At 45.6% G+C, this 15140-nt stretch overlaps 1 protein-coding gene across 1 annotated transcript; it reads left to right on the forward strand.

Moving 5' to 3' along the window:
- The first annotated feature begins 6552 nt into the window (after positions 1-6552).
- LOC142365653 (uncharacterized) lies at positions 6553-10971 on the forward strand. The gene is made up of 2 exons (XM_075446663.1): positions 6553-6567; positions 9359-10971. The coding sequence occupies exon 2, from the start codon at positions 9496-9498 to the stop codon at positions 10771-10773; it is 1278 nt and encodes a 425-aa protein (XP_075302778.1). The 5' UTR covers positions 6553-6567; positions 9359-9495; the 3' UTR covers positions 10774-10971.
- The last annotated feature ends 4169 nt before the right edge of the window (positions 10972-15140 follow it).

Genomic DNA, 15140 nt, shown 5'->3' on the forward strand with positions numbered 1-15140 from the left:
TAAAGCAAATACATATTATAATTCCAACAGTAAGTAACACGATACATATGCGCAAGATTTCTATAATTAGACCGTTAAGACCAGCGGGCAGATTACCAAAGAGCGAGGTGAGAAATCCATCAAAAAATCCCTGGTTTTGTCGTATTTGATTGGCGTGCTGTTCGAGCCATTGTAATTGCTTGTGGATCGACTTACTATGATCGGACAAGTTCATACAGCACATGCCTTCAAGATCTTCACAGCCGTGTCCCTGGGCCAGCAGTAAAAAATCAATTGCAGCTCTATTTTGCAATACCGCATGTCGTAGACTACTCTGATCTTCTAGCAGGGATTGCAAGACTTTTGTGGTAACACTGGCTTGCTTCTCTGCCCAGCGTTCCGTGTTCGCCACTCTACTTCTGTAGCAGTGTTCCGTGTTCGCTACTTTCAAGGTCTATCTCCGTTACCAAGCCTGGGTTGCTCAACAGCACCAAACTATGTCCCCTCTCGTCCAGCCAGGACTCCACAATTCCCCTTTTTGTTTTTTGAGCAAGCCAGGTATAGTTGATGAGGTTGTTGATGATGATGAGAGCTGACATAATTTTGGTCTTCAGCTTGCTACCACTTTCTCAGAGGCCCACACAAACTACAATACTAACAGATATAAGAACACAAATGCTAATTGAAGACACAGAGATGTGAAGTGCATACCATAACCTGCTGGATATAAAGAAAGATTAAATTAACTTGAGAATGATACATACTGATGGTAAATCCGTTACCTAGCACATGGGTGTACATTGATTTACTTGTATTCAATTTTCTTGCTGGATTTACTTGTACCCAATTTTCTTCCTGTGTGGATGGTGGGACTAAAGTACTGCTTGATCACAACATATCATTTTTGTCAATGGGAGGGGATGCATCTCACCGCGTTAGGCGTCGAAACAGCAGTGTATCAATAATATGAGCTCAGTAAATTTGCACTTGGGTTATAGGTATACTTATCACATGTACAAACATCCATAACATTTAGTATTGGCTATCCATATTAATTACCTAGGTTAAGATCAATGTATCTAGAACTATGACTCATTAACTATATAGGATAAAATTAATGTACATAAAAGCATAAAGCTGCAAACATCACCACATCTATTCCCTGCTGCACCAAATGCTTCCAAAATCCTGATAAATCAGAGTCCAAATACAACAGTCAAAAGTCAAAAAAACAGAAATAGTCAATACCTGCAGAACTTACCAAACCAAAAGACACAAAACTGTTACTTAGTCCAGACAAATCCGTTAGATCACAGAAACCAAATAAATCCATCAGAACACAGAAATACAAGCACGGTAACATAAAACCACACGTTCATGGTCGTGACCACACACACACACACAGGCACACCAAGTTTTCAGCATAAATCCAAATATTGCAAAGACAGGACTTACAATAATATTCAACATTTAACAGACAAATTCCCAAGCTTCAGTTTCAGGAAGAGTACTCTCTTTTCAATTCAGGATTAGAAAGGACGCTTTCCCTTCTCGTCAGGGATATAGCTCAATGCTGTGAAGCTTTTAGTATGACTAACAAATAGGCAACAAGAAACAATACTGGAAGAATGCCTTTGCCTTATTAATGGTTCGTGCTCAGAACTTTTTGGTCCAGTGATCAGAGGTTCTCCCCGAGAATCCCTCGGTGCCGGCTGGAGGTCCTGCAATCCCTCGGACCATTGATGTTCAAGAGCAGCGTCTTACCTGGGTACCCAAAATCTATTACTAGAAAGCAGCAAAATAGTTAACTTTCTAAAACTTAATGTTGGAGTTCTAGAAAGCAGGCATTCTTTACTGCGGTACTGAACGCACAGGGAATAGTTCTACCCAAATGTGTGTACCGAAAAGATACTCTTACTAGATATTTATGCCATGTTAACATACATAATCATTACATTTCCGAGAAGTGGTTAATATTTTCTTGGCCATATGATATCAAAAGATCCATTCCAGAGTCTTCAACTCCTGCGCATCAGCACATAACCGACCTAAAAGAGGATAAGGCTGGAAAACAAAAAACCTCATAAATTATATACAAATTTGTTGGCAAATTGACATTAATTCTGAAGGTAAAGGTAATGGCAATTCTATCTGAAACCTTTTGTAAAACAGTTTTTGCTTTTGGCATTAATCTTCGGGAAAATAATAAATCTGAGTCCTTTTTGACAAAGCAAATAGAGGGGACAACTCTTCAGTCATAATGTCAATATTTTCACCTTTCAACAGAGTGAATAACATAATCTAGATAGACCATCTGAACCTTGGAAAGATAATAAAGTCCAGCTGTTTGTTCACAAGAAATTCTACTGCAGTAATTGAATTGTATACATTTTTTTGTAACCAAGTCCTTCAATGTCAGAAAGATGGTTCTCGCCGTGCCGCTTCTGGGCTGGCCGGGACGGGCCGGCGCGCTGGGATCGAGGGAAGGGGGGGGTGAAAAAAGGGGGGGGGGAGGTTACCGTGCCGCCGGTTTCCCGGGGGGAGCCATGTGCCCCACCAGAATCACAGAATCACAGAATCACAGAATAGTAGGGGTTGGAAGGGACCTCTGTGGGTCATCTAGTCCAACCCTCCTGCTGAAGCAGGGTCACCTACAGCAAGCTGCACAGGACCTTGTCCAGGCGGGTCTTGAATATCTCCAGAGAAGGAGACTCCACAACCTCCCTGGGCAGCCTGTGCCAGTGCTCCGTCACCCTCAGAGGGAAGAAGTTCTTCCTCATGTTCAGACGGAACTTCCTGTGCCTCACTTTGTGCCCATTGCCCCTTGTCCTGTCGCTGGGCACCACTGAAAAGAGCTTGGCCCCATCCTCCTGACACCCACCCTTCAGATATTTGTAAGCATTTATAAGGTCCCCTCGCAGCCTTCTCTTCTTCAGGCTGAACAAGCCCAGCTCCCTCAACCTCTCCTCATAGGGGAGATGCTCCAGTCCCCTCATCATCCTCGTAGCCCTCCGCTGGACTCTCTCCAGTAGCTCTTCATCTTTCTTGAACTGGGGAGCCTAGAACTGGATGCAGTACTCCAGATGAGGCCTCACCAGGGCAGAGTAGAGGGGAAGGAGAACCTCCCTCGTCCTGCTGTCCACACTCTTCTTGATGCACCCCAGGATCCCATTGGCTTTCTTGGCAGCCAGGGCACACTGCTGGCTCATGGTTAACCTGTCGTCCACCAGGACACCCAGGTCCCTCTCCGCAGAGCTGCTCTCCAGCAGGTCCACCCCAAGCCTGTACTGATGCATGGGGTTGTTCCTCCCCAGGTGCAGGACCCTGAATTTGACTTTGTTGAACCTCATCAGGTTCCTCTCTGCCCAGCTTTCCAGCCTATCCAGGTCACGCTGAATGGCAGCACAGCCTTCTGGTGTATCTACCACACCTCCCAGTTTGGTGTCGTCAGCAAACTTGCTGAGGGTACATTCTAACTCTTCATCCAGGTCGTTGATGAAGAAGTTAAACAAGACTGGGCCCAGTACTGACCCCTGGGGGACACCACTTGTTACCAGCCTCCAACTAGACTCAGCGCCGCTGATGACAACCCGCTGAGTTCTGCCATTCAGCCAGTTCTCTATCCACTTACACCACAAGGTGTAAGGTTTGCTGACCCGTTCGATGCGGTGACTGCTGGCGCGGCGGCTGTACAGCGTCTGAGGGACTGTGCAGTTTTATGTCGGAATTCACCTTGTTTTGATCTCAGGTCGGGTACGCCAATTGCTGTAGAGAGACCCTGTCGTGCACTTTCGGGATGCCGGATTTTTACACGCCACTTCCCATTTCTCTGGATTCAAAGGATCGTCAGGTTCTGGCAGATTTACTTCCCGCATTTCTCCTGTTCGGTAGGAATTTCGTCGTATGCAGGGTTAAATTTCAACAGACTGCTGCTCTGTCCTAGCTTTTGAGATAACAGTGCAGGAGGAGTAGCAGCTGCTTCTAAGATAGTCTGTAAGTTTTAGAGCATTTAAAGCTGTATGCACTGATTTCCAAGTAATGATTTTCTCAGGGATTTTAAACTGCAAGACTTTGGTCTTTCAAACTTCACTGTAAAAGTTTTTTGATGGAGCTTTCGCTCCTTTCTAGGTGACTATCCCATCCTCCAGCGAGCCAGAGGGGGGAACAGACCCAGCCCCTGCTCACGGCTTTCTTCAGGTGGTACATTTGCAACAAAAGGACTTTTCTGAATGACTCTGGCCACTTTTTGTTTTTTTCTTTTTTTCTTTTTTTTTCTTTTTTTTTTTTTTTTTTTTTTTTTGGAGGAAGTGGAGGATACCGCGGTACAGGATTTGGGGACGTGGGACGATCGGAAGGGGCAGCGGCGGCGCCCGGCCGACCTGCGGGCGGTGGCGCCTCAGCGAATCCCTCTCCGCGGCGCAATGGCGGTGGCGGTGACTCTGGAGGTGGGGGTGGAAACCCCTGTGCCAGTGGGTCTCGCCGCGCGTACTCCTTTTCCTGGACCGCAGGTTTCCCTGCCTCCACGGGCTGCCGACTCGGACCCCCTCCTGCTTTCACAGGTGGTATAGGGAGGCTAGGACCCTGAAACAGCAGAGTTATTGCCAAGCAGGTCCCTCCCTCGGGTGTTAATGTAGCGAAAGCAGAAGTAACGGCTTAAGTCCTTTCTCCGTGCAGCAGCAACAGAAACTTCAAGGTAGCTGAGTCATATTGTAACCCTCTCACGGAGAGGATGGGTTGGAGGAGCTTAACCACTGCTGACTCTTTCTATATCAGTGTGGACCCCATCTCCTCCCCGGCCCAATCACCTTCACAAGTTGCTTTGCCGTTGCGTCTATTCCTCTCTTAGAGAGCATACCGACGAGCAACGTTGCCGCAGCCCCTATCTCCGTGCTTGCGACCACGGCCTCCACGTTAAAATTTAGCTGCGCCAGGCAGCCCCAGTGTGGCTCAAAAATTCCTGGGAGTCGGCCGTCCGTGTCTGCCCTGCGCGTTCGCACCCAGGCAGGACCCTCCCAGCCGTTGTTCCCACGCCCCCCTCTATAGCTGCTCACCGCAGACTGAGGGACTCCTGCAGGGAAACCGTCCATCCGCTGCTACCAAATGTTGGCGTGGGTTACGGATCCGTTGTAATGATGTGACCCCAATATGAGTATGATCGTTCACCTTTATTAGTCAGCAAAAACAAGGTTTATATAGCAAAACTATTACAGCATCTGAATGGTTAAATAAACCCCCAATCCATATATAGGCAAAACTACTGCAACTCGTTGTGATTGGTGCAGAGCTGCATCTCGAAGTGAAAACAGTACTGTGGCAGGAAACAGCAACGTGGCAGGAAGGAAGTGACAGTGTGGCAGGAAACGGTGACGTTCCCCCTGCTCCAGTGTCCCGAGCTCGTCGCTCTGCCTTCCCAGCAGGGTTCCGTGTCAGCCGCTCCCAAGGCTCACTTCCGGATCGGAACCTGGGTTGCTCAACGCACCAAACTATGTCCCCTCTCGTCCAGCCAGGACTCCACAGGATGCTAACAGGTCTGCTCACACGGAGAGATTGCAGGCATGCCAAGAGTGGATTTCTAAAGGAATGAAAAAGGCCATTCCCAGAACCATAAATTGGTCAGCTTTATATGCAGTTAAACAGGGTCCTTCCGAGTCTCCATCCGAATTCCTGGATCGATTGAGGGATGTAATGCGCCGTAACATACTGCTGGACCCTGGGTCAGAGGTAGGGATACAACAACTAGTCTCCCTATTTTTGGGTCAGTCTACGGGAGACATTAGGCACAAACTCCAGAAGTTGCGTCCTACAGAAGGTAGGAACTTGGAAGTCCTGCTGGATGAAGCATGGAGTGTGCTTAGCAATAGAGAAGAGGGATGCAGGCAAGGGCAGAGAATAGTGACAGTTGTTAGGGAAGAGGAAGGAAGAAGGCCTAGACGGGAATTGTCCCGGTTGGGTAAAGACCAATGTGCGCTGTGTAAAAGATTTGGTCATTGGAAAAGGGAATGTCCAAAAAATAAGGAAAAGGAACAAGGCCGCCAGATAGAAAAAATAGCCCGTGTAAAGGAAGATTGACGGGGATCTGGTGAATCCACCCTAGTGGATCCACTGGTTATAATGAAGCTAGGGAAGGAACAATGAGGGGTAGAATTTTTGGTTGACACGGGGGCAACATACTCAGTTTTGAATCAAGCCTTGATGCCCCTGGGGGGTGACTATATCATGGTAAAAGGGGCAACTAGCCAAAGTGAAAAGGCATACTTTTGTAAACCTTTGAAGTATAAATTAGGAAAGCAATGGGGCATCCACAAATTCTCGTATATGCCCAATTCCCCAAAGGCACTTCTGGGAAGGGATTTGTTGGAACAATTGGGTGCAAAAATTACATTTGAAAAAGGAGAAATTACTCTGGAGGTAAAGGATCGACAATATATTCAGGTACTGAGTCTATTTCTAACCAGTCCTCCCACAGAAGGAAAAATTCCCGAGGAGATCCTAAACCAGGTATACCCTGGGGTATGGGCCACTGATGTCCCTGGAAGAGCGAAGAATGCTCCACCTGTTGAAGTTAGACTCAAAGAAGGCCGGCAACTGGTAAGAGTTAAACAATACCCCCTAAAACAGGAAGATAAGGAAGGAATCCGGCCAGTGATAGAATTATTGAAAGAGTGCGAGTCAGATTTTAACACCCCTATACTACCCGTCCGTAAATCTGACGGGTCGTATCAGGTGGTCCAGGATTTTGCGAGCCATAAACAAAATAACAGAGGACCTCTACCCAGTAGTAGCAAACCCATATACTTTGTTGACCGTATTGGCTCCCGAATTAACCTGGTTTACTGTTTTAGATCTGAAAGATGCCTTCTTTTGCCTCCCTCTCCATGAAACCAGTCAGAAATTATTCGCATTTGAATGGGAGAACCCCAAAAGTAGTCGAAAGACTCAGCTCACTTGGACGGTGCTGCCACAAGGATTTAAGAACAGTCCTACTATCTTCGGCAATCAACTTGCAAAAGACTTGAAGTCCTGGGAAATCCCGTCTGAAGAAGGGAAGTTACTACAGTATGTGGATGACATCCTGATTGCCACCAAAACAGAAGACGGTTGTATCACTTGGACGGTGAGTCTACCAAATTTCTTGGGGCTCCAAGGGTACCGGGTATCTAAGAAGAAGGCCCAGATAATGCAGCGCGAGGTGATTTACTTGGGCTATGAGATTAGTGCTGGACAAAGAACTTTGGGACAGGCCCGTAAGGAGGCAATATGCCAAACTCGGAGACCTCAGACAGTGAAAGAGTTACGGACTTTCTTGGGAATGACCGGGTGGTGCCGGCTGTGGATTTATGATTATGGACTACTTGTTAAACCACTATATGCACTAACAGCTACTGGACAAAATCACCTTGAATGGAACAAAAGGACCATGCAAGCCTTTGAGCTACTGAAAAAGGCTCTGATGTCGGCCCCTGCCTTAGGGCTCGCAGATGTGAGTAAGACGATTTTCCTTTTCTCTCATGAAAAGCAGGGGATTGCTCTGGGGATACTAGCACAAGATCTGGGTCCATATCGACAAGCAGTTGCTTATCTCTCCAAACAACTGGATGCAACTGCGAAGGGTTGGCCTGGATGCCTGCGAGCGGTTGCAGCTGTAATATTAAATATACAGGAAGCCCGAAAATTTACCTTGGGCCAGAAAATGACTGTCTTGGTGTCCCACACGGTATCCGCAGTATTGGAAGCAAAAGGAGGACACTGGCTTTCTCCACAAAGATTCCTGAGATATCAGGCCATACTGGTAGAACAGGATGATGTGGAGATTATAGTTACTAACATTGTCAACCCAGCTTCCTTTCTCAGTGGAAACACAGGAGAACCGGTGCATCATGACCGCCTGGAGACCATTGAAGCAACCTATGCAAGTCGCCCGGATTTGAGAGACAGCCCTATGGAAAATGGAGAAAACTGGTTCACAGATGGAAGCAGCTATGTTCTGAGTGGTAAGAGACACGCGGGGTACGCTATTACCACCAGTCAAGAAATCATAGAGTCAAGACCTTTGCCCATAAACACCTCTGCGCAAAAGGCAGAGATAATTGCTTTAACCCGTGCCTTGGAATTGGCCCAAGGCAAAGTTATGAATATATACACAGACTCGAAGTATGCCTTCGGAGTTGTGCATGCGCATGGAGCGATCTGGAAGGAAAGAGGATTATTGAACTCTCAAGGGAAAAACATCAAACATGCAGAAGAAATTTTGAAACTACTGGAGGCAGTTCAACTCCCCGAGGAAGTGGCAATCATGCATATTAAGGTGCACCAGAAAGCGAGCTCAGAATTGGAAAAAGGAAACGAGCTGGCGGACAGAGAGGCAAAACAGGTGGCTAAAACAGAGGTAAAAACTGAAAGGGTTTTAATCCCTGACGGACGAATCCCCCTAGAAGGTAAGCCAGAATATACTAAGGAAGATCAGAAACTTATCACAGATTTAGAAGGGTCATATAATGAGGAGGGGTGGGCTCAAACCCCACAGGGAAAACTAATCATTCCCTCCTGTCTGATATGGCATCTGGTAAGGGAAGAACATAGGAAAAGGCATTGGGGGACAGAGGCTCTGTATAAACATTTAATTAGAGAGATTGCGGCCAGAAATTTATACACCACGGTGTGACAGGTGACTCAGCAGTGCGATCTTTGCCTCCAGACTAATCCGAAAAATAACCCTAAACCAGAAATGGGTCAGATTGGAAAAGGTAATGGGCCTGGGCAGCAATGGCAAATTGATTTCACGGAACTCCCAAGAAAAGGGGGGTACCGATATCTATTGGTATTATTTTCAGGTTGGCCGGAAGCATTCCCGACCAGGACGGCTAAAGCTCAGGAAGTGACTAAAGTATTAATACAAGAGATAATACCACATTTTGGGGTTCCAGCAACTATGTCTTCTGATAGGGGACCACATTTTGTTTCAAAAATAGTACAACAAATTAGCCATCACCTGGGTATAGATTGGCAACTCCACACCCCATACCGCCCTCAGTCGAACGGCCAAGTGGAGAAAATGAACCACTTAATCAAGCAACAAATTGTGAAATTAGGGCAAGAAGCAAATTTGGCATGGCCTCAGTCCCTCCCTCCAGCCCTCTTGCGTATACGGACAAGGCCAAGGGCAAGAGAGGGACTGAGCCCCTTTGAGACCCTGTATGGACGACCCTACGGGATACAGAAGGGGATATCCACGCAAATTGGGGATGAAATTATGACTTCTTATTTAGTGGCATTGAGCAAACAATTAAACAAAATCAGGAAACATGTGGTTGGGACCCGGGGGAGGGGTCTAGATGGACCTGTACATAATATACACCCTGGAGATTATGTATATATAAAGTCTCTTGCAGAAAAAACTTTAGAGCCACAGTGGGAAGGACCATATCAAGTACTGCTCACCTCCTTCACGGCCATCAGGATCAAGGAACAGAACGCCTGGATTCATCACACCAGAGTCAAAAGGGCACCTAAACTACCATGGGCATCACGAGAAATTGGACCCTTGAAGCTCAAAGTATCAAGGCATTGATAAAAATTATATTTTTAGGATGGACGTTACCTAGAGGGGAAGCCTGGAGCCAAAACACCTATTTACAAATAACTGAAAATATGTCAAGAATATTGAACTTATCTGATTGTTGGATGTGCAATACTCTCCCTCGGGGTGGGCTAGAACTCCCTTTAATAGGAATACCGACTAGAAATTGGACCATTTACACTAACGGAATGAACATGAATGGATCATGTGTGTATGGGAAGGGGAATACAAGAGTAGGACCAAGTTTTGACCTAGACCTCCCGCTCTCAGAAAAGGTAATGATTTTGGGTCATTGTTTAGGATTCGAAGACAAAACGTGGATAGATATGAAAGATTGTCCTACTGCCAAAGATTTAGGGACTTTTGATGTGGAAAGATTGAAACAGATAGGATTAAACTTGACTTCAAGTTTATACCTCATTCAAACACCAAGAAAGGAAAAAGGTAGGGAAAATGGTAGAGAACAGAACAAGGGTCCAAGATGCAACATGGGACCTGGATATTGGTGGCTTTGCGGTGACGGGAGGGCTAGAATGAGCTTACCTTTAAGCTGGAAAGGACATTATACTAGAGGGTACCTTATGCCTGGAGCAAGCATTCACGAAGGTACCTCCCCTCTTACGGGACTTTTAAGAACTCCCTGGATTCGTTTTAAGAGAGCGGAGAATCCATTGGTAATTCGAGGTACTGGCTTTCATAGCTTTGTTCGATGGTTAATCCCCTCTTTGGGAGTAAGCGAGTTAGAGAAAGCTATAGTTAATATATCGGCTACTGTTGAAACTCTGGAAAATTTAACATTAGATGCCATACGAGGAATACAATTAGAAGTAGAATCCTTAAGCAAGGTGGTAAAGCAAAATCGAATGGGATTAGATATGCTTTTAGCTAAGGAAGGAGGATTGTGCATGGTTATTAATCAAACCTGTTGCACCTATGTAAACCAGAATAAAAGAATAGAAACAGATTTGAATAAAATCTGGGAAAAGGCCAAGGTGTTACATCAAGTTGCCCAAGATGATACATCCTGGGGTTTCTCGGAAATATGGGAAAAACTCACCTCTTGGTTACCTAATTTAGGATGGCTGAGGCAATTATTTGTTACAATGCTTTTGATCATAATGCTAGGTATCGTTTTGTGTATTTTGATTAGGTGTAGCCTTTGGTGTTGCAGGAGTACGGGAGATTCTTATAGTGAATGGAAAAAGAACCAATTATGACGAAAGCTGGAGTCCAATAAGTATTTTGAGAAGATGCTGAATGATGATGTACTATAATAGAACTAAGAGTAGTAAAAGAATTTACTAACCTTTTTGAAAAGGGGGGACTGAAGGAAGGGGTTAAAAGGGATTGTAGTAGAAGTAGCATTATCTAATAGTTGTGGTGCATTTAAAGAGAACTGATAGTGCCTATCTATTGTCTAAATTAACCGAAGCAGAGAGTCTTGCATCTCCATACAAAGGGGTTAGTTCCTGATAGGGGCTGGGAGTCGCCTAGAACCGGTCAAGACCGACCCTGCTGTATGGATGGGAGCCAGGAGAGAACTGAGTTTGCGCAGGTCAATCAGCAGACACCGTGATGAAGAGGATGGGCCTTCATCTTGGGACCCCCAACGACCACCACCAGGAGGCACTGCGCAAGCGCAGCTGGGAGGAGACTATGGAAATTACTTCTTGGAACTAATTATAATACGGAAATTATTTCTCGGAACTGATTTTGATATGCAATGAGGATAGATGCATATGTATAGGTGTATTGGGAAATCTAATGTATATGTAATATTCGATTGTATAAATTGAAGAGACACGTTGCTGCTCGGCGCGCACGACTTTGGTGGGACTACCCCCCGTGTCGCCCGGCGCCGAATAAACATACCTACTTTACAGTCTTACAGATTGTGGAGTCTGCTTTCCGCCCGTCAGGCCAACCGTATCCTGGGCTGCATCAAGAGAAGCATAGTCAGCAGGTCGAGGGAGGTGATTCTGCCCCTCTGCTCCGCTCTGCTGAGACCTCACCTGGAGTACTGCGTCCATCTCTGGAGCCCCCAGCACAAGAAGGACATGGAGCTGTTGGAACAGGTCCAGAGGAGTGCCACAAAGATGATCCAAGGGCTGGAACACCTCTCCTATGAGGACAGGCTGAGGGAGATGGGGCTGTTCAGCCTGGAGAAGAGAAGGCTCCGGGGAGACTTTATAGCCTTCCAGTACCTGAAGGGGGCCTATAGGAAAGATGGGGAAAATACTTTCAGCAGGGCTTGTTGCAGTAGTGGTTCCCTGAGTCCAATTCATCATTCTAAGAAATCCTTGCAACAACTTAAAGGCTGTGTTTTCCTCTACCATACCCAAAAATTTCTTTGTTTTTTGATTATAATCTCTATGGAACACATGCACAATCATTACACCCAATATATAAACGCATATTAAACTTACACATATTTGTCTACCACTGCTGATGCATGATAATAGATTCATATTGACAAGTCTATAACTATCAAAACCACAAGAAAATTATTGTGCATCAAAACCCAGTAACCTAAACAATAAAGCAAAAGGTAAAAAAGTCACATAATATACAAGTAAAACTAGAAATCAGTATTCCTAGCAGAATTAAATCACTTATTATCTTCTTTGTCAGATTTATTGGAGTCTCTGGGAACTTTGGTTTACAGATGATTCCATGGATTAGGAATAGAAGTGTCCCACAGATAAAAAATCAGCAGTCCTTGAGGGCAGTCTATTTTGACACATGATAGTCCGTGATTTTAGACGCAGTTTCCCAGCGTTTGGAATACCTGCAAACAGATAAGAAAGGAAAGTGCTCGGTTGTCATTGAAATCGGCATATAATAGGTTAAAAGGTAGGTACTATCCATCTAGTACTGATTCGATGCAGTTTTCCAGAGCTATCTTTCACTTCCCAAGCGTAAAGATTTTTTGGTTTTGTTAATACTAGTGCCACTGTTCCAGTCTGAGATATTTTAACTAGCACTGGCTGGCCTGCGTAAAAGCCGGTAGGGTGTTCTCCTGGTTTTACGTCTGCCTTTGGAACCAAAGTTGTGGCAGAAGCAGAGAAGGCTTTCATTTTCGGACAGCCGTCTCCAGCCCATCTATTATTTAATTGATAGATGGCACTGGATAGTTGCAGATGCCACCCAGATTCATGGGTTTTAGCAAATCGTTTAACGAACCCGTTTGTTTGCTCAACAATACCATTTGCTTGGGGGTAGTACGGAGAATGGAATACCCACCGAATTGCTGCTTCTTTTGCCCACTCTTGTACCACTGCGGCTGTAAAGTGTGTTCCATTGTCACTTTGAATCTCCCCAGGAAGATGGAGGGTGCTGAACCACTCCTTCAGGCTGTAAACTGTGTTATCTCCAGTTGCAGCCAGGACAGCCGTTGCCATGGTAATTCCTGAAACAACTTCCACCCCTACTAATATACGTTTTTTACCCCCTGAGGGTCGCAATGGACCTATGTAATCAATTTGCCAGGTGTGCCACAGTGTTTTTTTTATTTCGGATGTGCATGGGAGGCGCCTTACTTGGATGATCCTTGTTAAGTCGCAGGTGACATTGTGAACAGGCAGTTACCACTCATTCACACAGTTTTGTTGACACAGGCCATCCTCGGGCTATGCCTTCCAGATACAAATCAGCTTGGCCTGGCCAGTGTGGCCTCATTTTACATATCTAAAGCTGCCACCCACGTGTGAGAGGCTCCCTGTATTTGGGTTACCAATTCTGCAATGCTAGGTACAGCTGCGGTTAAAGGTGCAGTGTTGGCATTTAATTGCTTGTAATCAATCGTGAGCCTCCATTGCCCATTTGGTTTTTTTACTGGCCAAACAGGGGAATTATAGGGTGAGTGTGTACGAGTGGTGATGCCTCATTTTTCTAAGTCTTTTACCACCCCGTCAATACCCAATTGCGCAGCTGCTGGCAAGGGGTACTGTTTTGTGCTTGTAATTTTTGATGGTGGTAAAGATATGGACATTTCTAATAAATTTATTTTTTTAGGCTCATTCTGTTTAATTTCTCGCCTGGCAAAACTCCAGACTGAACCATCGGGGAGTTTCTACACTCTGCCACACAACAAATCAAATCAAATCCTAAGATATTAGTGTTAGCAGCACCGACCAATACTTCAGTGCGGGTTAATCTTTGTTCGCCCGGGAGCCACAGGGTAATTCTTGCTGTAGGGCATTTCCTCATGACTCCATCAATGCCTGTAAATTTTACTTTACCGCGACCAGGTTTTACATTTAAGCATGTTGCGGTCTCCTTGGTGATTACCGAAATTTGAGCACCCGTACCAACGAGGAAATTTTAAAATATTTTCTTTGGTCCCACCTGAATGGCAATGACAGGTTTGGGAGGTATATCAGAGAGCCACTGTATAGCTAGTACCAGCCGAGGAAGGAGGCTCACAGCCCTCCCCGGGGATAAGCTTTTTTTGCCTGAGTGTCTGTTAAATCAATTAGCTCCTGCTGTGGGGCAGAGGGTGCAGTGTTAACAGGAGTTGTTTTGTTTTCTGCCGGCTGACCTTTCTTTGTTGAATTAAATTTATGGCTTAATGACTGTACCAGAATTTTGAGGTCGGTCGTGGATATATCAATCAGTAGGTGCCTTGGCAACCCCATAGCTCGAGCTTTACGCCAGAGCTCGTTACGCTCCTTATCAAATTTTAATTTGCATTCGGGCTTAGCCTTAGGGCTGTGAATCTGGCGAAGTCGCCAAGGTGGCGGATCAGACTACTGTAAGGATCCGATCCATCCCATGCTGCGCCCGTAGTTTACTATGTCTTGTACAAATTCACTGCGAGTGATTACTTGATTTTGATCTTGGTCCTGATCCTGATCTTGCCCTCGACGTGGGCATCGGCCTTGTCTAGGGCGAGCGACTTGAAGTCGATCCTGTACATTGGCCGCATATGTTTTTAAACTGTCTGGGAGGCCGCGGATCAGTGGAGTTAATCTTGCCGGATCTATAGGGGCTAACACTGAGGACCTTATTAACACATCCCTCTCATGCATTGCTTGTATTCAGGCAGCCTTTTGTGCAGATGTCACCAAATCAGAGAACCCGGAGGGTTTTATAACAAGAGGTTCTCCTCTGTCTTGCGGGTCCATGCCGCTAGCCCAATAAGCGGCCCGCATAGTTAATGAATAATTATGATTACCCAGAGTAGTAGTTAGGAATACTCCAGGACCCCAATAACCTCCTGCTTCTTCCTCATTTAAGAGGATTCAGTCTCCCCCAGTGAGGGAGACTCAACATACCTATTCTGTCTTGGACTCCTCTGGACGCCTGGAATATTTTTCCTGCAATTTTGCCAATTCATCAGGAGACCACGGGATGGTTCGTACAGTAGTACGAGCCTGTTCTCCACACTCATCGGTGGTGTCTATTTTAATCAATGGTCGAATAGGTATAGGTTCTGGGGCCACATCATAATCAGAATTTTCCTCCAGTTCATCATTATCATCCCTGTCCCAGACGTCTCCGTCCCATGGCTCGGGGTCCGCATACTGTATTAATCTGCAGATTTGTTTAGCTGAGACCGAGGATGCTATTGATCAAACTCCTA

Source organism: Opisthocomus hoazin, chromosome W (assembly GCF_030867145.1).
Source record: "Opisthocomus hoazin isolate bOpiHoa1 chromosome W, bOpiHoa1.hap1, whole genome shotgun sequence".
NCBI lineage: Eukaryota > Metazoa > Chordata > Aves > Opisthocomiformes > Opisthocomidae > Opisthocomus > Opisthocomus hoazin.

Excerpts from the sequence above, each read along its gene's own strand:
- LOC142365653 (XM_075446663.1), top strand. The coding sequence starts at position 9,496 with ATGGGCATCACGAGAAATTGGACCCTTGAAGCTCAAAGTATCAAGGCA.